We start from the raw sequence: 23,822 nt of genomic DNA on the forward strand, positions 1-23,822 counted from the left end.
TGTGCTTAGGCCCTATGGTGCTGTCCCCTGAATAGATATGTGGGCAGAGTTGGCAACGGGCTTTGTTGCAAGGATAGGTCCCTGGGTTAGTCTGAAACCTGCAGAGAGAGAAAGGGGCACTTTCCTGCCCAGCCCCCTGGGTGGGGGAAGGGCTCTGTTTAACCCAGGCTCATGTTGCAGCCCAGCTAGGGCTGTCCCAGGCACGGAACCGCCCTTTTCCTGTAACAGACACTGAACACGTGAACATTTCAAATCGCTGCTGAGGCTGCAGTTTGCAAAGGGCGGGTTGGCTGCAGCTGGGGTGCAGGGAGCCCGGGCCATGGCCATGGCCACAGAGGGCTCTGCGGTGGAGACCCTGCAAAGAGAGCTGGCTTGCTCCATCTGTCTGGAGTACTTTCAGGACCCGGTGTCGATACAATGCGGGCACAATTTCTGCCGAGCCTGCATCAGCCAGTGCTGGGAGGGATCAGTTAGAAACTTCTCCTGCCCCCAGTGCAGAAAAACTGCCCGGAAAAGAAACTTCAGGCCCAACAGGGAGCTGGCGAGAGTTATCGAAATAGCCAAAGGGCTGAGTTTCCAGGCAGCCACAGGCTCGGGAAGGTGTGAGAAACATCAGGAGGCTCTGAAACTCTTCTGTGAAGAGGATCAAACCCCCATCTGCGTGGTTTGCAGAGAGTCCCAGGCTCACAGAGCTCACCCGGTGGTTCCCATAGAGGAGGCTGGCTTGGATTACAAGGTAAGGAAGCTCTGTCTAGGGCTAGAGAGTTTGTGCCTCGTTTTATTTGTTTGAATAGCACTGTTATTTCAGGGGATAAAAAGCAAGAGTCACATAGTCCTTCAGACACAGGACTTTGAGACTAAACCCTCCCAAGGCAAAGAAAATCTCACACACCAAAATACTTCAACCCACTCAAACCTTTTCTCTTGGTTCAGGAACAAATCCAGACCCGCCTGCAGACCCTGAAGGAAGAGAGGGCAAAGCTTCTGGGATTTAAAGAGACTGAAGAGGGGAGATGCCAGCAGCATCTGGTAGGTGCCTGTAGTTACGCAAGCAGGGACATGGATTTGGGGGGCTCTGTGTCTGGGGGAGTGTCACTCTGTGAACAGGGGAGGTAATTGTTGGTGGAGCTTGGCTGCCTGTGTGTAAGATGGTAACTTCTGAACACTGCTTCTGATCCATGCTAAAATTTCAGGGGATGCTCTAGGCCAGAGCCCTATAGATTTGGGGGACAACTGGGACTTCAAAGAGGGGGCAAAATGGAAGCCACCCTCATCTGTGGATGGCCCTTGTTAACACATTGCAGTATAACAATAACTCTGCTCATCTTCCCAATAGAGGATAACTGTGTTCACACCCTGAATTACAAAAGGAACAATTGCTGTCCTTAGTGGGGGGGAGCCATGGGGCGGGTACTTAGCCGGCAGGGGAAGCCAGAGGAAGGGGAGAGAGACAAAAGACCCCTCTGGCATGGGTGTGGGGTGGGGGATCGGGTCCCTGGCATGATGGGATGAATTGGAGACCCTGTTCTGTGTGGGGAAAGGGCCCCTGGTGTGGTGAGATGAATTGGGGATTCAGCTGGGTGGAAAAAGGAGCCCTGGCATGGTGAATTGGGGACCCTTCTCTGTGAGGGGAGTGGAAGGCCCCTGGCATGGTGGCCAGAATGGGGGACCCTGCTGTGTGTGGGGGGGGGAATAGGGCCTCTGGCTTGGTGAGAATGGGGACCGCACTGTGGGAGGAAGAGAAAATGGGGGTCATAGAATATCAGGGTTAGAAGGGACCTCAGGAAGTCATCTAGTCCAACCCCCTGCTCAAAGCAGGGCCAATCCCCAATTTTTGCCCCAGATCCCAAAATGGCCCCCTCAAAGATTGAACTCACAACCCTGGGTTTAAGAGGCTAATGCTCAAACCACTGAGCTATCCTTCCCCCCAAAACTTCCACTAACTTGTGAAAAACTTACTCGCTTCGCCCAACATGGGGCTCGAACCCACAACCCTGAGATTAAGAGTCTCAAACAAGACTCTGTTTCAGCCCGGTTTCGAACCGGGATCCTTTCGCGTGTGAGGCGAACGTGATAACCACTAAATACAGAAACCACTTACAATATAAAAGAGGGCTCGTCCGGGATTTGAACCCGGGACCTCTCGCACCCAAAGTGAGAATCATACCCCTAGACCAACAAGCCATATAGGCACATCACCTGTGTCTTTGTGTGTCTCTCTCTGTGGGCTGGATTGTGGCAGTGACTCCCTGCCCTGTACTGGGGCTGGGGCAGGCCCAGGAGAGGGGCCGGCCCAGGAGAGGGGCCATGAGCACTGGCCAGTGCATGCATAGGGCCTTGGCCCTGCTTCCTTCTTCCCTTGTCACTAGGGCCACCAGCCTGGAGCTGTCCTGGCAAGTCTGCAAATGTGGCCTGTCCCACACATAAGAGAGAGGCCCATTTTTCTCCTCCATCACATGCCCCTTATGCACCCTGATGGGACCTGTCTCAGTCGGGGGTCCGTGTGTCCCCATTTGCACATGGCTGGCTCTGTGTTTGAGTGTTGGAAGATCAGGGTTTTCCTCAGAACTTCCAAATTCTTTTGTCCCCCTCCCCGCCCTCTCACTAAGCCTCTGCCAAGGTCACTGTGAGTCCTGCCCTTCCTGCCACTGGAAAGGACTCAGATGTGCAGACCCCCTTTTATCCCAGGACAGAAGGATCGGGTCAGATATGAGGCTGCACCAGTCAGAGTCACCAGGGTCAACTGCAAGGCTCTAGGAACCCTGGGGAGAGTAGCAGGCAGAACATTTCTATTTCTCAGTATCTCAAGTGCTGCATGTTTCGATGTATTGATGTCCAAAGTCTCCTCCCTGCTCCCAGTGTTGCCCGACTGTCCTCACGTCCCCGCAATAAGACCCTGGGCTTGCCTTTTTGAGCCCAGACAAATGTTTTCCTTGTAAAACCTCTTCCAAGAAAACATCTCTGTAAAATCTGAAATTCGCTCCACAACTAGGAAACTAAACAAAACCTCCACTTGAGCAATTTAACTGGGCAAAATGGGAAGAAAGTAAAGATCTAGCAGCACCAAATTAAAAAACAAATAATTTCAATACAGTCTGGGTTTAGTTTGGTTTTTTAATTATTACTCTTATCCACGCTGGGTCCCTGAACTTCCCTTTCACCTGTTTGTTACAGAAACAGACACAAGCTGAGAGGCAGAAGATTGAGTCTCTATTTCAACAACTGCACCAGACGCTGGAGGAAAAAGAGCGACTCCTGCTGGTCCGGCTAAAAGAGCTGGACAAGATGGTTGTGAGGATACAGAATGAAAATGTCACCAAACTCTCTGAGGAGATTTCCTTTCTCAGTGAGCAGATCAGTGAGATGGAGCAGAAGTGTCAGCAGGCAGCAAATGAATTCCCACAGGTGAGAACTCCGATCTCTGCAGCGAAATGGAGATAGGGTTTTCCATTGCTTTGTATCAATCTTGATTGTAGTCCGTTTTCGTGCTGTGATTTGTCAGGGTGGCAGGAGAGGCGGATAATTATGGATCTTTCAAATCAAAATAAATAAACTCTATGAAGTTGGTGATCAGACCTCTTTTGGTCCAATGTCTGGGCACCTCACAAATATTAATGAAGATCTACTCACCAGGGTCTATAGTAGGTACGTTCTATCATCCCCATTTCATGGATGAGGAACTGAGGCCAGAGAGACTACGCGATTTCCCTAAAGACATGGTCCCAAAGTCTCTGACAATGACAAGAACTGACTCTGGGTCTCTTGAACCCCATTCCTGTGCCTTCATCATAAGGCCAGCCTTTTTCTCCAGCTCTGTGTGGGCCAAGAAGGGGTCTTGGGTCAATGCTTCAAGGCAGTTGTGCTAACCCAGTGTTTCTCAAACTGGGGTCTGCGGACCCCCAGTTCGCCGGCCCCACTGATCAACTCCTGCTCCTTTCCTCAACTCCTCCCCCTCCTTCCCAGGGAGGGGGAGGAGTGGGGATGTGGCGTGCTCAGGGGAGGGGGCGGAAAGAAGCAGGGAAGAGGAGGGGTGGGGTGGGCCTTGGGGGAAGGGGTGCAGTAGGGCGGGGCCTGGGACTGAGCAGGGGTGGAGAGTCTTGGGGGTCCACAAAAATTTTTAAATCAAAATGCGGGTCCTTGGGTTGCTGAAGTTTGAGAACCCATCAAGAGGTCTGCACTGGGATTGATGGTCCAGAGCATATTTATTCATTATTAGTTTACATTCACTGCTTTGTGCTTCAAAGGGACAGTGACAAGAAGGGGTAGAATGAATGAAGGTGCAGTAAATATACCTGAGGTTACATTGTTCATTTTCACTTTCTGATTAAAAAAACTAGAGCAACATAAAATTAACCAGGCAGACATGACATGGACTTAAAGATGGCTAACTGACAGGTTTCAGAGTAATTGTAGACAGGGAATCATCACTGAACACGTGTGTTTCTAGTGGGGTCCCTCAAGGATCGGTTCTGGCCCTATGCTATTTAACATACGCTAGTGATGGGACAGTAGATGGGGAGGGCTCTGAGCTACTACAGCAAATTCTTTCCCAGGTGTCTGGCTGGTGGGTCTCGCCCACATGCTCAGGGTCTAACTGATCGACAGATTTGGGGTCAGAAAGGAATTTTCCCCCGGGTCAGACTAGCAGTGACCCGGGGGTGGGGTTCGCCTTCCTCTGCAAAGGGTCACTTGCAGATTTAAACTAGTGTCAGTGGTAGATTCTCTGTAACGTGGAGTCTTTAAACCATGATTTGAGGATGTCAGTACCTCAGCCGGAGGTTAGGGGTCTATTACAGGAGTGGGTGGGTGAGGGTCTGTGGCCTGCAACGTGCAGGAGGTCAGACAAGATGATCACGATGGTCCCTTCTGACCTAGGAATCTATGAAAAAGTGTAACCAGGTACAGAGATTTATGTAGTGTTAGTTTTCATTATTAGCACTGTGGGACTGAACTTCTCTCTCTTTCTCCCTCTCTTCCCCTCTCCCCTCCAGGATGTCAGAAGCACCTTGAGCAGGTATGTGTTGCCTTCTCACTCCTCACTCGGGCTTCACTGTGCTGAGAAGGGTTCCAGACAAATGCATGGGGGAGGATTAAAATTCAGACCCCAATCTTCCTCGGCTGAACAAAATCCTGGGCATAGTGCTCTTCATTTAAGGCCCCGTGATTAATCATCCTAAAGGCTGGGTTATTCACCTGAAAATAACTCCTTTCCCCTCCCTGGAGCTGGTCTTTCTCCACATCACAACTGAAGCATGTTAACTGGACCTGTGGGGGAAATTGGTGCCTTGACTGACACTGTTCTGAGGCTGGGATCCACAGAGCAATTCAGTCACCTGGCCTCTCAATCTAGCAGTCTTCACTATCCGAAATTCATACTGACAGGTGATGTGATACATTATATGTTATAGAACAATGAATTAGAACATAAGAATGGCCATACTGGGTCAGACCAAAGGTTCATCTAGCCCAGTATCTGTCTTCCGACAGTGGCCAATGCCAGGTGCTTCAGAGGGAATGAACAGAACAGGTGATCATCAAGTGATCCATTCCCAGCTTCTGGCAAACAGAGGCTAGGGACACCATCCCTGCCCATCCTGGCTACTAGCCATTGATGGACTGTTCCATACATTTATCTAGTTCTTTTTTGAACCCTGTTATAGTCTTGGCCTTCACAACATCCTCTGGCAAAGAGTTCCACAGGTTGACTGCAGTCTGTCTCTCTAGGTGCAAGAAGGGGAAGTCCCAGCACCCAGTGGAGATTCCTCTTGAGCTGGAGGAGTTCCTCAATGAATTCTCTCAGGGGAACAGTGTCAGGAAGACGCTGAAGGAATCCAAAGGTACTGAGGCAGGAAATGGAGCTGTAACTCTGAATGCAAGAGGGGGCGGCTCTGCCTGATCAGCTGATACGGTAAAACCAAACACCCAAAGAGGTCAGGCAGCTGGTACAATATCTGAATCAAGTGAAGATTCTGGGGAATTATCCTTTTGACTTAGCAGGAATGACATGAAGATGATTCCTTGGGTCAAGAACCTGCTTATGCTAATTATTGAGGGATGCAAAGTCTTTTGGAGGACTTAAACTCTATCGTTGTTGCCAAGGGCCCATGTTGTGTTCTGGATTCTGTTTAATTTCAATCTGGCTTTCGTAGAAATTTTCTCTAGGTGCAATTCACCCCAAACAGAGTGACCAACCTAAGGGTTTTTCCTCTCCCTCTGGGTACCTCTGCATCTTTCCTGTAATTAAACCACAGTTCTCCCCCTCTCTCTTTTCCCCGGACTCAGAGGTCTCTGTGCCCTCTTCTTAGGGGTGAGAGGGCAATCTCCTCAGGCATAGGTGCCGACAGAGCTGGAGCACCCACAAGGAAAAAAATAGTGGATACTCAGCATACACCAGCAGCCTCCCCACCCCACCATCAGCTCCTCCCGCTTCCCCCAGTGCCTCCCACCCACTGCGATCGGATCACATGCCGGAAGCGCTGGGTGGGAGGAGCCAGGGCAGGGGCACTTGCGGGAGGGGGTGGAATGGAGTGGGAGGGGGTGGGGCCTTGGGGGAAGGAGAGGAGTGGGGACAGGGCCTGGGGCGGAGCAGGGGTCGAGCACCCCCTGGCAAACGATAAAGTTGGCACCTGTGTCCCTCGGTGCTGCCTCTCTAAGGCCCGGGAATAGATTGCTCTAGGAACAGGTTCATATTGTCCATATTGCGGAATACATGTATGTGGTGGCAGAAGATCTGTTTGCATTGTCTGTGGGGGGGATGGGGGGAGGGTTTAAGAAATAGTTATGAATGAAGAGAAATAGCAGCTCCCCTGTTAAAAATAAGGCAGAGGTAGTTGAAGAGACACTTGTGGAGCCCTGTAAGCAGAGGGCGCTGCTGGGTTCGGAGCCGGGCATGTCGCCAGGGAACAGCCGGAGGTGGTGGGGGTTGTCCCCTCTCCCCATGGCTGGGTGGGGAGGGGTCTCTCCAGCTGGTGCCTCTGACTCCTCCCGCTGTCAGATTCTTGTCAGTGTGCTGCCCCCTTCTCCTTCCTTGCTGGGGGGGGATTTCCCAAACTGCAACTAAAGCTGATGCCTCCATCTGGGCATCCTCCCCTGTTCCGTCCCTGATGATGGGAGTGGGGGAGAAGGCAGAGGGGCAGCCAGAACAGCACCCTTCTAGACTGTGGCAGGAGGGGGCTGCAGTGAAATCCCAGCTCAATCCCAGCACAGAGGCAGCTGCCTGGGACTCAGGACAGCGAGGCAGGAACTCAGGGAGGGTCCCAGCGAGGATGGGGCTGCTGGGGAGTGTGAGAAATGGTCCCAGCGTCCCCCAAGGCTGAGCTCTGCCTCTAACACTCCGACTCTCTCTCCCCCCAGTGAATGTGACTCTGGATCCAGGCACAGCTCATCCCGAACTCACAGTGTCTGAGGATCGGAGAAGCGTGAGGTGGGGAGACAAGCCGTGGCAAGTGCCTGACAATCCCAAGAGATTTTACGCTCAGCCCTGTGTGCTGGGCTGTGAGGGATTCACCTCGGGGAGACACTACTGGGAGGTGGAAGTGGGGGATGGGGGATGCTGGGCCGTGGGGGTAGCCAGAGAGTCTGTGAGGAGGAAGGAAGAGATCAGCCATAGCCCTGAGGAGGGGATCTGGATTTTGTGCCACTGCGTGGGTGAATACTGGGCTCAGACCTCCCCTCTGACCACCCTCTATCTGAGCTGGGACCCCAGGAGGATCGGGGTTTTGCTGGACTATGAAGTAGGGCGGGTGTCTTTTTTCGACGCGGACAACGAGAAACCCATCTTCACTTTCCCCCCGGCCTCCTTCGGCAGGGAGAGAGTCCGCCCTTGGTTCCGTCTCTGTGGGGAGGACATGCTGCTCCGACTGTGTCCCTGAGGCGCAGAGCGGGACAGCCCTCCTCCTCTGCCAGCCCCCATCTTGAGGCATTTGGAGGCTGAAGTGTATTTCTGGCTTGCCAAAGCAACGTCGAGACAGGAGCGATCTGACTAGTTGCGAGAATGACTTTGACCTGCCTGTTGGTCCCTGTTCTCTATGATCCCAGAAGGCTGTACGTTTCTGCCGAGAAGGGGTGGGGGGTGGGGGGGAGTTGAAATACGATTTAGTGTATCACAAAAGGAGCTCTTCTCTGTTGTACTGGGCAAAAATGACGGAAATAAACACAGATCTCTTTTATAAACTGGGGTGGTGCTTTCTTTTCCTGCCATGCCTACTGGATTCAAGGCAGGTTACGTGAGGAAAGATTATTCATAGTATTAATAGTACAGTAAAAGCTGTGTTATCCGGCGCTTTATGAACTGGAAAGCTCTATGAGCCGGCATTTCTGGTATCTCCCAATAGAAATCTTCAATCTAGTAACCGGGACTAGTTTACTGCCCAGGAGGTTATGCAACTGTGCATTCTGCACTCTGCTTTTATGCAAAAGAGGCAGAAGACAAGGCAGCAAGGGGATATCAGGGATTTAGTCCAAAAAAAGCAGCTTCCAGGGTGTGTTGTAGGGTCAGTATAGATCCAGCCCAATCTCCTACACCTTCCACATCTACTGTACAATAACTGGTGTTGATAATGCTGACCGTGAGGCACTGCAAGATCCTGAAGTGCCTTCTGAATCAAAGAAAGATTAAATTATGTTAAGTAAAGCTTTAGTGTTCAGGGTATTTTTAGTGATCTGGGTGTACGCCACGCTCTGCCCATAGTGAAATGCAGTGTCATAAGATAACCAACTGTATAGAAAAAGCTTTCCCTGTATATACCTAAGTGCTTGAAGAAACCAACCACTCTGCCGTGCAGTACTACGACTGGACTGGGGAGTACCCGTCTACTATTTTATACCGAATTCATTTTATTGTATTCTTATTCTTTGAAAATTGGTATTTCATTGGAGAGTATAACACTAAGTTAATTGGAATTTTTGACTAACTGGTACCTCCATTCCCCCAACATGCTGGATAACAAAGCTTTTACTGTATAAATCTTTATTTATATTATCATAGCAGCGAAGGACCTCAGTCACAGCTTGTGCTAGACAGCATGCAAACAGAACACAAAGACAGTGCCTGCCCTCAAACCCTGTGTAGCTAGGTCGAGACTCACTGGTGCGGCACCTCCTGCTGGTCCTCTGGGAATTAGCTCTTTTCCAGCATATGGAGCACCCTCTGCAGACCAGTGTCTCGCCTGCTGCTGGCCCCATGTCCCTCCCAGACCCCAGTGCCCCTTACCCTTGGGTTTCTACCCCCAGCGGTATCCCACAATCTGACTCTCCCCTCCCAGGGGAACCCCCAATCCACTAAACCCACCTTGCCTCAGTGGCTACTGCCAGTCATCATCTCGCCCCCACTCATTGGGGCAAGCTGCAATCTGTAATGGCCAGTCATCACTGGCAAGGGGATAGGACCTGCTGCCTTTGCCTATCCCCAGGTTACCTCTCTGCAGCCCCAGTACCTTTTGTAGGCCTTCACCAAGGCCTGCAGCCTGGGGGTTCACCAGGCTGGAGCTCCCTTTGCCCTTCCCCAGCACTGCTCTGCTTCAGGTGCCTCACTCTTAGGCAGCTAGCCCTTCACACTCCTGGCTAGAGCAAGACTCCTTCAGCTTCTGGCCCAGAGCCCTCTTATCAGGGCCAGCTGGGCCCCAATTAAGCTAGCCACAGCTGTGGCTGCTTCCTCAATCAGCCTAGCCTTTCACAGCCACAGCCTTCTCCAGAACTGCTTTTAACCCTTGTTTTCCAGGAGTGGGGCAGTTGCCACACTCCACCCTGCTTTCCCCTGATGTCTGCTGAAGCCAGATTTTCAGGCCTGGGTGCATCAAGTGCCCAGACACTATGGTGACAGGGGGCCACCCACGTACCTAGGTAGAGAGGGGCTGGAAAACTCCTGTGTGTGCAGCTATAACATCACAGCTGTTAGAGGGGATCAAAAGTTGGAACTTCAAACCCCTAATCACCCACCCCTTCCCCTTGCATTAAAGCAGTAAAGCTTTATCCCCAACAATAGGGGGAAGTAATAGGTATTAGAATTATTTCTATCCTTTCTTTCTTTCCCACGAAACAAGGCCCATCAACTTAAACAGCACAGCTTGAGAGGAATATATGAAGTTCAGTTCCCCTTTCACGTTAATATAAATCAGGAACACAGCAGAACCTGCAAGTTACAAACCCTCAGGAATGGAGGTTCATTACTCTGAAAAGTTCGTAACTGAACAAAACGTTATGGTGGTTCTTTCAAAAATTTACAACTGAACATTGACTTAATGCAGCTTTGAAACTACTATGCAAAAGAAAAATGCTGCTTTCCCTTTATTTTTTTAGTAATTAACATTTAACACAGTACTGTGCTGTATTTGTATTATACTGTGTCTGCTGCTGCCTGCTTGCGTACTTCCGGTTCCAAATGAGTTGTGTGTGATTAACCGATCAGTTCGTAACTCTGGTGTTCATAACTCTGAGGTTCTACGGTAACTCACTGGTGTCATGGTGGATCAGTCTCTGCTCTCAGTTTTACCCATATTCATTTAGCAGAGCTGGAAACTAATCCACATATGACCATATTCTCGGTTGGTGCAAGTCAGCAGAGCACCAAGGAAGACATCCCCACTTTGGGAAAGTGTTTTACACATTCACCAAGTTAAATAAAAGTTAACAATGCTGTTCAGTAAGAGGAATTTCTTTCCCACTAAACATGATGATATGTGATGCTAGCTTTTAATGGAGGGTGGAAACCCTCAAAATGTAGAAACATTATATAGAAGGAAAAGTTCTAAAACTGTTGGATCTAAATGTTGAAATGTTTTGTTTCACTGGACATGAAATGATTTATTTTGCGATGTTGACATGTCAAAATATCAGTCCGAAACCCAATGTTTTGTTTAACTTTTGTTTTTTTTACACGAAATCAGAATGTTTCAGCAAAACTGACCTGTTGCCACAAAATATTTTGGCGTTGAAACCACGTATATTAGCTGGACAAACGTTCAGACAAAATATTTCAACCGGCTCCTATGTGATAACAACAAAAAAAATTTATATGAGAATAATTATGCCAAAGGGAAGAGAAAGAAGCCCTTACAGGCAAGAAAGGAAGACTCACAAAAGAGCCCATGATGTCCACTAGCAATCCACAAGTATCCAGGAGCCCCAAACACTTTTGAAGCCCTGCCTGCCTTAGCTGTGTCTCTTTGACCTCTTCATCACACACCCAAACCTTCAAGGGGAAGGGCACAGGGAAATAAAGTTCATACACTAACCAAATAGTTACAGTGACACAGAATTACCCTAACATATGCATTCTCGTTTATGAGTGCTCTCTGTTTTCCAGTGCTGGATAAATCACTGCGGGAGCCATTTTCATTCCCCCCTAGGGAAAGTCCCAGCAGCCATGATGCTGCATCATGATATTCGCTGTGAGTCCTCAATCCCTGTCTACACAGTGTTTGCGCTGCTTTAACTATATTGATTTGAAACTGGTATAGTTAAAGCAGAACACCTCCCCTTAGTATGGATATACCAGTATAAAGATGCCTATACTAGCATAGTTTAGGGCTTGTCTACACTACCGGCCGGATCGACGGGCAGCAATCGATCCAGCGGTGGTCAATTTATCATGTCTAGTATAGACTCAATAAATCGACAGCCAGTCTCTCTAGCGTGAACTCCGGACTCCACGTAGCTGAAATTGTGTGACTTAGATCAAACACACACACACACATACCCGCCCTGTAGTGTACACCAGCCCTTGTAAATTTAGGGGAATAAGCTATGTTGATATAAGCACCTTTATTTTGATATAACTAAGTGCTATACCAAGTTTACTAAAAGAGAATGACAAAGGAAAGAGAGAGACAAGGCGGGTGAGGTAATACCTTTTAATAGACCAAGTTCTGTTGGTGAGAGAGACAAGCTTTCAGGCTTACCAGGCGGGAGCCCAGCCCTGCAGAAGAGCTCTGTGTGGATCAAGAGCTTCTCTCTCTCACCAACAGAAGTTGGTCCAATCAAAGGTCTTATCTCACCCACCTCATCTCTCTGATATCCCCAACGTGTCTACAACATAAAGGAAACAGAGACAGATGCACAAAGAGAGAAAAAGTCAGGCAGTGAAAAAGACAAACAAGGACAGAAAGAGAGAGAGAGAGACGGGCGGATTGGATGTATTTGTGGTCTACATTTAAATACAAGGAGACCAGCCCAGCAGTGCAGTTGCTCCACATCACAACCTTCATCTTCAGAGACTTCTTCAGCCTGCAATGAGCCTACCATGAAAAACAGAAGCCTCCATCACAGCCCTAGCTGGGAATGTGACATTTCCTCAAGGCTCAGTGAAATCCAGTGACAGAGATCCTCTCCTTGGCATCAGGCTAGCTAAGTGATCAAAGGAACCGTGCTTAAGGCTCTGTATGCCTTTTTTGAGCTGGGTATTCTGGTCTGTAGGTGGAGGTTGGGTTCACATCCTGCTCTTAACACATTTTGTCCAGGCACGTGTTTAAAATGAATTAAGTAATGGTGAATTCACTGCAGGCAAAGAATTCCTCCCTTTGTTATCCTGCAGGGCTCGCTTTCTTTCTTAAAGCCGGGGTGCCTTCCTGGCCTTCCACATCCTCCTCTCCAGCACATCACAATCAAGCAGTCCTCATGCCTCCCAGAAGTTCATTTCCCATACTGCCCTGCCATGCAAACTACACTTCCCATAACACTCTGCGAGGCATACTGCTTTCCCCATAATGCTCCACCCCCAACACCGCATTTCTGATCAGGCCCAGAGACTACACCTCCCACAATGCCTTGCGATGTAAAACGCTATTGCATGGCAAAGGAGACTACACTTCCCATAGTTCTCTGCAACACAGACTGCCCGTCAGAGTTTGCTCTGCAGTAAAGAGTGCGTGTTCTTTATGCCTTGCAGTGGAGACTACATTTCCCACAGTGCATCTGTGATGGAAACACAAAAGGCAACTGAGATGCAGGTTCTGCTACCCCGGTGCATCAGAGAAGCATCTCTGGTTGGCTGGGGCTGCTCCCCAATTACCCCTTGGTGCTTGGGCACAGGGCCCTCTCCAGTATGAATCCAGGTAAGTGCTGGGAAGGGGATTGATGGTAGGTGCAATGAGTAGACAGCTCAGGGAAGGCAGCCAAGGAACCTTGATGTAGGTCAATACAGCAGCTGAGCATTTTGAAGCCTGACCCCTAAGAAGCTGCTTAGAGAGCAAGATGCCCTGTTTGGTGCTGGACCGCAGGACCCCTGTATTTGCCAGCTGAAATCATTCAAAAACCAGTCAGCCCCCCAAAATCACGAGACTGCTTTCAAATAATGAGGCTTTAAATAATAAACACAGAATTATTATTATTATTAATTTTGTTATTTATTATTAATAATTATTATTTTATTACAGTTTATTATTTGCCTTCTGAGTTCTGAGACTCTAGAACCAAGTTTTTAAGCTTTTCTCTTTAACCTTGGGGGCTAGAAATGTATTTTTTTTAAAAAAAAAATTGAAGCTGAGATTCTTCCATAATCATCTGACTCTGGGTGCTGGGGCTTTGAGGAAAACACTAAACATCATGAGACTGGCGATAAAAAACAGATGTTGGCGTCACTGGAACAGTCGCCCAGCTTCTTAGCTGAGCCAAGATTTTGCAAAGTGACTTAATGATTTTCAGTGTCCATCTTAACGGGGCCGGATTTTTAAAAAGTGCTGAGAACTTATCCTCCGAAAAATCAGGGCTTCTTTATGGTGTGTTGGGTTAAACATCCAGAATTCAGCAGCTGCTTTGGAAAATCTTGGCCCTGTAGCTCCTTTGACGTTAGTGGAGCAGGATCTGGTTCCACAGACTCCTAGTCCAAACCCAGAACTGGGAAAGGGAGGGAGCGGAAGAGCCCAGAAAGTAGACCTTCCCCCACAGCTCACGCTCCTCAGCTGGCATTGTGAGAGCTGCTTTCCTGTTTCAACTTTAGCTATCAGTTTTCTACAGCCTCCCATCACCGTAGTGTCTGATCATCTTCCACTTAAAATTCCACGCAGGAGCAAAGTCTCTAGTGGACTCTGTAGACTCTCTGGCACCTTCTCAGGGGCAGAACTATGCTTGGGGATAGGAGTGAAACTCATTTTAGAACATAAGAATATAAGAAGGGCCATACTGGGACAGACCTAAGCTCCATCCAACTCAGTATCCTGCCTTCTGACAGTGGCCAATGCCAGGTGCTTCAGAGGGAATGAACAGAAGAGGTAATCATCAAGTGATCCATCCCTATCACCCATTCCCAGCTTCTGGCAAACAGAGGCTAGGGATACCATCCCTGCTCATCCAGACTAATAGCCATTTGATGGACCTATCCCCCATGAATTTACCTACTTCTTTTTTTAACCCTGTTATAATCTTGGCCATCACAACATCCTCTGGCAAGGAGTTCCACAAGTTGACTGTGTGTTGTGTGAAGAAATACTTCCTTTTATTTGAAACCACTTTATAGCATACTGAGGACCACACCACTAAAGCTGGCTAGAGAACAGAATTTTGGTTCTGTGAAATTTTGAGTGTTCAGGAAACGTTTTGGCCAAAATTGGGACAAAAAACCAAAACCGTGCAAATTGTGGAACTGAAGTCCTGCAATATTTTGCTTCAGAAACATTGAAATGTTTCTGCAGGGAGAATGGTGTTTCTTAAATATGCTCCTCTGCTCCGGGGCAGGCTGCCTTCGAACAAGGACCCGAGAAACCTGCCTGATTTTGGTTGAAAGTTTCGATAGAATCGGGACATTGCCGCAGAACATTTCAATTCTGTCAAAATATTTCCCCTTGAGAAAACAGTTCCAGTGGAAAATTTTCTGCCAGCTCTAGCCAGTGACCCAGTACTTTGGGTATAATGATGATGAACCCCTAAATGTTCCTTACATTTGGCATCTCTATGGTAGAACTAGTTTGCTGGCATTGTTCTTAGAGGTGACCCAATAGCAAGTGTGAAAAATCGGGACAGGGTGGGGGGGGGGGTAGTAAGCGCCTATGTAAGACACAGTCCTGAATATCGGGACTGTCCCTATAAAATCAGGACAGGTGGTCACCCTAATCATTTTCCTTTTCCTGGAACCTTACTGCTATTGATTTACTTAGTAATAGCGAGGATAATTAATCATTGGAGCAATTTGCCAAGGATCGCAGTGGATTCTCTGTCTCTGGCAATTTTTAAATCAAGTTTGGATGCTTTTCTAAAAGATACGCTCTAGTGCAAACAGAAATTATTCTGGGGAAGTTCCCTGGCCTGGGTTCTCTGGCCAGGAGGTCAGAATAGATGATCACAATGGTTTCTTAAAGCCTTAGACTCTGCATTATTTGTATTACATAGGATCTAAAGGCAGCAGCTGAGATCTGGGCGCACTACAAACACACAGTGAGACTCAGTCCCTGCCCCAAAGACCTTACAGTCTAAATAGACATGGTAGGAAGGAGGGGAAAGGACTATTATTCCCATTTCACATATGGGAACTGAGGCTGGCATTTTCAAAGGTTACCTAAGGGAGTTATTCCTGAAATTCAATGAAAGTTGGATGTCTGTTTCACCTAGGCGCCTTTAAACATCCAAGCCTAAGTGAATTGTCCAAGGTCATACAGGAAGTCTGTATCAGAGCTGGGGAATGAAACCAGGTGTCCTGTGGCCCTGCCCCTTTGCTTAACCTCAAGACCATCAGCCTTCCTCACACTGTGACCTTGTGTTGTCATTTACACCCTTGTAAAGTGTTTGAAATAAGCAACCCTTTCCAAAAAGATTTCAAGGTCAGAAGGATCATTCTGATCCTCTAGCCCAGTGGTTCTCAACCTTTCCGGGCTCAGGAGCCATTTGTTAATGTTTGTGGCCTGTTGCGACCCAGTAAATAGTCTGGCGGTGGAGGCCCTGAGGTGGGTTCAGTTGGATCCTGCCCCCTGGGAAGGTTCGGTCCTGCCCAGCGCTCGCCCCACAGTGGCGGCTCCTAAAGCTCCCATGCTTTGGGGCTGGCTAGGCTTGGGTCTCTGCTCCGGGCACTGTGACCTCTGGGGCACTGCTCAGATTTGGCCCCGGCCCCTGACTGGACCCAATCTGTGTGAGTGGAGCTGTGCCCTGGCTCATGGGGTTGCAGGGCCACTCACTCAGGTTTGGCCTACCCAGGCTCCCATCGCCATGATGGCTGGGCCAAACTTGAGTGGCGCTGGGAGGTTGCAGTGCCTGGAGCGGGGCGGCGAGCCCAGCCGCCCCATGGGACAGGAGCCGCAGGAGCTGCCATGCGACCCTTTGAAACATTCTGGAACCTAGGCACCAACTTCTAGTTTTCCCCGGGGGTGCTCCACCCCCACTTTGCCCTGAGGCCCTTTCCCCAAAGGCCCCGCCCTCACCCCGCCTCTTCTGCCCCGCTCTGCCCCCCCTCCCGAGGCCCCGCCCCCACTCCACCCCTTCCTCCCAAGCCGCACCCTCGCTCCACTTCTTCCTGCCCCAGCTCTGCCCCACTCCCCTGAGGCCCCGCCCTTGCTCTCCCTCTTCCTGCCCCCGCTGCACCCCTCCCAAGTCCCCCGCCTGCCCACTGCTGGCTGCTCGCCACCCTCCCGCCAGCCTCCAAACAGCTGTTTTGTGGCTGCGCCTGCACCCACTTTTTTTTGCTGCAGGTGCTCCAGCCCCGGAGCACCCCCAAAGTCGGCGCCTACGTTCTGGAGACCCAATGTTGGGTCCCGACCCACGGGTGGAGAAATGCAGATCTAGTCCGACCGCCCGACTAGCACAGGCCGCTTAATTCCGCTCCATGATTCCTGTCGGGAGTCCAATAACTTGAGGTTGTGCCGAGATCCAAGTGTTCGGCCTCTGCTTCTCCACCTTATCGAGTTTCCCCAATCCCGGGTGCTGAGGTTTCCTTTCTTCCCAGCCCAGAGAACAACTCACCTTCAGATTCTCTCTTTTTATCCCAGCAGCTGATGGGCTCGAGCATGAGAATGAAGAGACGAATCCCTGGCAGGGAGGTCCGGAGCGTGCAGAACCATGCGGGGCATTCTCGGGAAGATCCAAAGGGATTGCTTCTCAGCGGGGGAAAGCTGTGGAGAGTCGGCGCAGGTCAGGGAGGCAGCACCCAGCGAAGCAAGAGGATAAACCCGCCTGCCATCAGAGAGCTCTCAAGGGACCCCAAGACAGCAACACGGTCACCGCCGAGAAACCCTATAAATGTAGCGTGTGCGGCAGAAGCTTCTCTCAGAGCTCCAACCTCCTGACTCACCAGAGGCTGCACACGGGTGAGAGACCCTATAAATGCACCAGCTGTGGGAAAAGCTTCAACACCAGCTCGGCCCTCATTGTGCACCGCCGGACCCACACCGGGGAGAAATCCTACCGCTGTCCTGACTGCGGGCGGAGCTTCAGTGAGGGCTCGGTGCTGATCAAGCACTGGCGGACCCACACGGGTGAGAAGCCCTACAAGTGCGCCCACTGCGGGAAAGGCTTCAGCCAGAGCTCCAACCTGCACGCCCACCAGCGGGTCCACACCGGGGAGCGGCCCTACCACTGCACCGACTGCGGGAAACACTTCAGCACCAGCTCCAACCTCAGCGCCCACCAGCGGGTCCACACTGGGGAGCGACCCTACAAATGCCCTGAGTGCGGGCGGAGCTTCAGCCAGCAATCCAACCTGATCTCCCACCAGAGGACCCACCTGGAGGAGAAATCCCACCTGTGCCCCGACTGCGGAGAAGGCTTCGGCACCAGCGCCCAGCTCCTGACCCATCGGAGGAGCCACGCAGGCGACAGGCCTTATAAATGTCCTGACTGCGAGAAAAGCTTCCCCAGCCGCTCCGCCCTCATCACCCATCAGAGGACCCACACAGGAGAAAAACCCTACAAATGTCCCGATTGCCAGCGGGGCTTCACCCGGCGCTCGGACCTCAATAAGCACCGCCGGGTCCACACGGGGGAGAGACCCTTTAGGTGTGCCAGCTGTGGGAAAAGCTTCAGCCAGAGCTCCCACCTCATTACCCATAAGAGACTCCATGAGGATGCAAAGCCCTATAAAGGCAGCATGAGCACCACGCCGACGGTCCTCCAGGAAGAGGATCCCGGTAAAGATACTCAGAGCAGGGGAAGCGTCTGCCAGAGCTCGGCAGAGACCAGCGATGGGGAAGCCCACCTGGCGGGGAAGCCCCATCAATGCCCTGACTGCGGGGAAAGGTTTGATGCCAGCTCTGAGCTCAATGTGCATCGGCGAATGCACCGAGAGGAGAAATCTCGTCCGCGTGCTAACGCTGTGGAAAGGTTGAGTGGCTCCAATCACAATGCACGAGAAGGAGCTGACCAAGAGGAGGAAGCTGATCTGGGGAAAAGATTGAAGGCGAGCCCAGCACCCCCCAGTACACATCCCAAAACCCCCCTGGAGGAGGCGTTCTCTCCATGTGTTAACACTGAGCAAAGTCCCCAACCCACCAGCTCCAACGTCAGTGCACGTCAGAGAGCCCACACAGAGGGGGAATCCTTCCCATGCGCTGGTATGGAGCAGAGCCCAGTGCCGGCTGCCCGCCAGGCAGAGCCAAGGGGCCGCAAGGCACGTTCTGATCTGAGCTTGGCCCCTTCACGCTGTCCAGCGGTGAAGCCCTTCAGGTGCTCCGAATGCGGGAAGAGCTTCAGTCAGAGCTCCAACCTGATCAAACACCAGCGGACCCACACGGGGGAGCGGCCCTACACCTGCGCCGTCTGCAAGCGGAATTTCAACACCAGCTCGACGCTGATCGTGCACCGCCGGACCCACACCGGGGAAAAATCCTACCAGTGCCCTGACTGCGGGCGCAGCTTCCGGGACAGCTCAGTGCTGATCAAACACCAGAGGATCCACACGGGAGAGAAACCTTACAAATGCTCCCACTGCGGGAAAGGCTTTGCCCAGAGCTCCAACCTTCATGCCCACCAGAGGACCCACACTGGGGAGCGGCCCTACCACTGCCCTGACTGTGGGCGGGGCTTCAGCCAGCGCTCCAACCTCATCACCCACCAGAGGACCCACACGGAGGAGAAATCCTACCTCTGCCCTGACTGCGGGGTTGGCTTCGGTTCCCGCCCGGCCCTGGTGACCCATCAGAGGGCCCACGCGGAGGGCAGGCCCCACCAATGCTCCGACTGCCAGAGGAGCTTCGCCCGGCGCTCGGACCTCGTTAAGCACTGGCGGACCCACACGGGAGAGAGACCCTACCTGTGCCCCCAGTGCGGGAGAAGCTTCAGCCAGAGCTCCCACCTGGTGGTCCATCAGCGATCGCACCTGCCAGAGAAGCCTTACAAATGCACCGACTGTGGGAAAAGCTTCAGCACCAGTTCTCACCTCCTTGCCCACCAAGGGACCCACACGGCATAGCCACCTGGCACTGGTGCGGTCCTAGAAGCGTCAGGCTGGACAGGGCCTCGAGAGGGCATCCAGTCCAGTCCCACCAGCGGAGGCAGGACCAAATACACCTAGCCCATCCCTCACAGGTGTTTGTCCAACCTGGTCTTAAAAACCTCCGATGGTGAGGGTCCCACAACCTCCATAGGTCGCCTGTTCCAGAGCCAAACTCCCCTTAAGTGTTAGAAAGTTTTTCCACATATCTGGGCTAAATCTTCCTTGCTCCAGATCAAGCCGATTACTTCCACTGTGACTAATAATACTGTTGCCTTCCTATACATCACTTTTCACCTGTAGAGCTCAAAGCACTTCCCAATTCCTAATCTCTATATCCTCACAGCACCCCGAGAGGTAGGGAAGCATTAGTCCCCCATCTGTAAAACGAGGGATAATGAGACGCAGAGAGGCTAAGTGGCTAACTCGAAGTCAGACAGGAAACCCGCAGCCCAGCAGGGAGATGAAACTGACTCACCCATGTCCTCAGCCAGAGCCTTTACCATTGGACCATCCTTGCCCTCAGGTAGCTGAAATCATAGGCGCCAACTTTCTAATGTGCCGGGGGGTACTCGCCCCTGCTCCGCCCCAGGCCCCACCCCAACTCCACCCTTTCCCCCAAGGCCCGACCCCCAACCCGCCTCTTCCGGCCCCCTCCCCTGAGCGTACCACGCCATCCTCCCCCTCCCCCCAGTGCACCCTGCCCTCGCTCCTCCCTTCCCCCGCCAGTGCTGGCATGCAATTAAGCTGTTGCATGCCAGCGAACAGCTGATCCACGGTGGGCTGGAGGCGCTGGGAGGGAGAGGGAGGTGCTGATCGGCAGGGCCCACCGGCGGCCAAGAGAAGCTGTGGGGAGGCAGAGGCATGGATGGGTGGCTGCTAGTGGGTGCTCAGCACCCACCATTTTTTTCCTGTGGGTGCTCCAGCCCTAGAGCACCCACGGAGTTGGCACCTATGGCTCAAATAGGGGAGGAAGTTGGCGCTGGGGGATACCTGGGCTCAGGATACTCCCTGTGTGACCTTGAGCAAGGTACTTAGGGACCATCCACACTGCCGTTGTAAGTCCCAGCTTGAGTAGATGTACACACCCTCGCTTTGATCAAGCTAGCGTGCTCAAAGTAACAGCGATGCGGCCGCAGCATGGAGGACAATCCCATCCGAGACCCACGCTATGTACTCAGGTGGCTAGCCCGTCCTGCCCCCCACCCCGTGGCAACTACACTAGGAGTGGCAGAAGCTTCCTAAAAGTGGGGGGCCCACTGGCACCTGAACCGTGGCCGCACCTGCCTGTGCCACCCCTTCTCCCCAAGGCCCTGCCCTTGTGCCGCCCCTTCCCCTGAGATTCTGCCCCCACCTCACCTCTTCCCTCCATGACCCCGCTCCCTGCTCACTCCTCTCCGCCCTCTCCCCCTCGTCGTTTGCCCTTACAGCCAGTAAAAAGTGATGGGCCATGGCCCCCTGGTTCCCCCCCGTTCTGCTGCCCCAGAGCTACCCCACTGTTTTTAGCATGCTAGCGCCATCAAAGGGAGCACATATACCTCTACCCATGCTGGAAATTGCAGCTCCAGCTTTAATGGAAACGGACCCTTAAGGCTAGATTTTTCAAAGTGCCTAAAGATTGAAATCAATGGGAGTTTAGTCCCTGTGCAGGTATGGTGCCTATGAATCCTAGAATATCAGGGTTGGAAGGGACCTCAGAAGGTCATCTAGTCCAACCCCCTGCTCAAAGCAGGACCAATCTCCAGCTAAATCATCCCAGCCAGGGCTTTGTCAAGCCTGACCTTAAAAACTTCGAAGGAAGGAGATTCCACCACCTCCCTAGGTAACACATTGCAGTCTTTCACCACCCTCCTAGCGAAAAAGTGTTTCCTAATATCCAACCTAAACATCCCCCACTGCAACTTGAGACCATTACTCCTTGTCCTGTCCTCTTCTACCACTGAGAACAGTCTAGATCCATCCTCTTTGGAACCCCCTTTCAGGTAGTTGAAAGCCCCCCTCATTCTTCTCTTCCGCAGACTAAACAATCCCAGTTCCCTCAGCCTCTCCTCATAAGTCATGTGTTCCAGACCCCTAATCATTTTTGTTGCCCTCCGCTGGACGTTTTCCAACTTTTCCACATCCTTCTTGTAGTGTGGGGCCCAAAACTGGACACAGTACTCCAGATGAGGCCTCACCAATGTCGAATAGAGGGGAACGATCACGTCCCTCGATCTGCTCGCTATGCTCCTACTTAAACATCCCAAAATGCCATTGGTCTTCTTTGCAACAAGGGCACACTGTTGACTCATATCCAGCTTCTCGTCCACTGTAACCCCTAGGTCCTTTTCTGCAGAACTGCGGTCAAGCCATTCGGTCCCTAGTCTGTAGCAGTGCATGGGATTCTTCCATCCTAAGTGCAGGACTCTGTACTTGTCCTTGTTGAACCTCATCAGATTTCTTTTGGCCCAATCCTCTAATTTGTCTAGGGCCCTCTGTATCCTATCCCTACCCTCCAGTGTATCTACCTCTCCTCCCAGTTTAGTGTCATCTGCAAACTTGCTGAGGGTGCAATCCACACCATCCTCCAGATTATTAATGAAGATATTGAACAAAACCAGCCCGAGGACCGACCCTTGGGGAACTCCACTTGATACCAGCTGCCAACTAGACACGGAGCCATTGGTCACTACCCATTGAGCCCGAGGATCTAGCCAACTTTCTATCCACCTTATAGTCCATTCATCCAGCCAATACTTCTTTAACTTGCTGGCAAGAATACTGTGGGACACCGTGTCAAAAGCTTTGCTAAAGTCAAGGAACAACACATCCACCGCTTTCCCCTCATCCACAGAGCCAGTTATCTTGTCATAGAAAACAATGTGATTAGTCAGGCATGACTTCTCCTTGGTGAATCCATGCTGACTGTTCCTGATCACTTTCCTCTCCTCTAAGTGCTTCAGAATTGATTCCTTGAGGACCTGCTCCATGATTTTTCCAGGGACTGAGGTGAAGCTGACTGGCCTGTAGTTCCCAGGATCCTCCTTCTGCCCTTTTGTAAAGATGGGCACTACATTAGCCTTTTTCCAGTCGTCCGGGACTTCCCCCGATCGCCATGAGTTTTCAAAGATAATGGCCAATCGCTCTGCAATCACATCCGCCAACTCCTTTAGCGCTCTCGGATGCAGCGGGTCCAGTTCGATGGACTTGTGCTCGTCCAGCTTTTCTAAATAGTCCCGAACCACCTCTTTCTCTACAGGGGGCTGGTCACCTCCTCCCCATGCTGTGCTGCCCAGTGCAGTAGTCTGGGAGCTGACCTTGTTCGTGAAGACAGAGGCAAAAAAAGCATTGAGTACATTAGCTTTTTCCACATCCTCTGTCACGAGGTTGCCTCCCTCGTTCAGTAAGGGGCCCACATTTTCCTTGACTTTCTTCTTGTTGCCAACATACCTGAAGAAACCCTTCTTGTTACTCTTAACATCTCTTGCTAGCCGCAACTCCAGGTGTTATTTGGCCTTCCTGATTTCACTCCTGCATGCCCGAGCAATATTTTTATACTCTTCCCTGGTCATGTGTCCAATCTTCCACTTCTTGTAAGCTTCTTTTTTGTGTTTAAGATCAGCAAGGATTTCACTGTTAAGCCAAGCTGGTCACCTGTCATATTTACTATTCTTTCTACACATCGAGATGGTTTGTTCCTGCAACCTCAATAAGGATTCTTTAAAATACAGCCAGCTCTCCTGGACTCCTTTCCCCCTCATGTTATTCTCCCAGGGGATCCTGCCCATCAGTTCCCTGAGGGAGTCAAAGTCTGCTTTTCTGAAGTCCAGGGTCCGTATTCTGCTGCTCTCCTTTCTTCCTTGTGTCAGACCCTGAACTCGACCATCTCATGGTCACTGCCTCCCAGGTTCCCATCCACTTTTGCTTCCCCTACTAATTCTTCCCGGTTTGTGAGCAGCAGGCCAAGAAGAGCTTTGCCCTAGTTGGTTCCTCCAGCATTTGCACCAGGAAATTGTCCCCTACACTTTCCAAAAACTTCCTGGATTGTTTGTGCACCGTTGTATTGCTCTCCCAGCAGATATCAGGGTGATTGAAGTCTCCCATGAGAACCAGGGCCTGTGATCTAGTAACTTCCATTACTAGAACATCCTGTTGAATGCCTCCCTGCATCTTTAGGTACCGAAACACCTTTGAAAATCTAGCCTCTTGTGCCTCAGTTCTCAATCTATACAATGGGGATAGGAGCACCCATCTTACATAGTGCATTAAATATTGCGAGGTCTTTGAATACTAGGTAAAGGGAGGCCTGATAAGTACCCTTAGAATACATTATTGTGCCATGAATGTAGAGACCTTTGTCATGCTTGAAATTGTGTTGACAGCTAGTCACTGATTGGCATTTTCTGAGCAGAAAATATTTTGTTAAGGGTGGGACCCGGGGTGCTTGGGGCAGCCCTCACTGAAAATGCCAAGATCAGTTCAGGCTGCAAAAGGAGAGCAG

General features: G+C 51.0%; 2 protein-coding genes and 1 non-coding gene across 3 annotated transcripts; 2 read left to right on the plus strand and 1 right to left on the minus strand.

Moving 5' to 3' along the window:
* Window positions 1-283: 283 nt before the first annotated feature.
* Window positions 284-8,158, plus strand: LOC144274370 (E3 ubiquitin-protein ligase TRIM39-like). Its single transcript, XM_077833146.1, has 6 exons — window positions 284-736; window positions 934-1,029; window positions 3,175-3,405; window positions 4,992-5,014; window positions 5,725-5,837; window positions 7,354-8,158. The coding sequence occupies exons 1-6, from the start codon at window positions 320-322 to the stop codon at window positions 7,869-7,871; spliced, it is 1,398 nt and encodes a 465-aa protein (XP_077689272.1). The 5' UTR covers window positions 284-319; the 3' UTR covers window positions 7,872-8,158.
* On the minus strand, window positions 2,113-2,184 carry TRNAP-UGG (transfer RNA proline (anticodon UGG)). Its single transcript has one exon. It is a non-coding gene; the product is annotated as a tRNA-Pro (tRNA).
* Window positions 8,159-13,039: 4,881 nt separating the features above from the next.
* LOC144274362 (uncharacterized) lies at window positions 13,040-20,146 on the plus strand. The gene is made up of 4 exons (XM_077833127.1): window positions 13,040-13,049; window positions 14,001-14,035; window positions 14,165-14,204; window positions 16,905-20,146. Exons 1-4 carry the CDS (start codon window positions 13,040-13,042, stop codon window positions 19,319-19,321), a joined length of 2,502 nt encoding a protein of 833 aa, XP_077689253.1. The 3' UTR covers window positions 19,322-20,146.
* The last annotated feature ends 3,676 nt before the right edge of the window (window positions 20,147-23,822 follow it).

This window comes from Eretmochelys imbricata, chromosome 14 (assembly GCF_965152235.1).
Source record: "Eretmochelys imbricata isolate rEreImb1 chromosome 14, rEreImb1.hap1, whole genome shotgun sequence".
Classification (NCBI taxonomy): domain Eukaryota; kingdom Metazoa; phylum Chordata; order Testudines; family Cheloniidae; genus Eretmochelys; species Eretmochelys imbricata.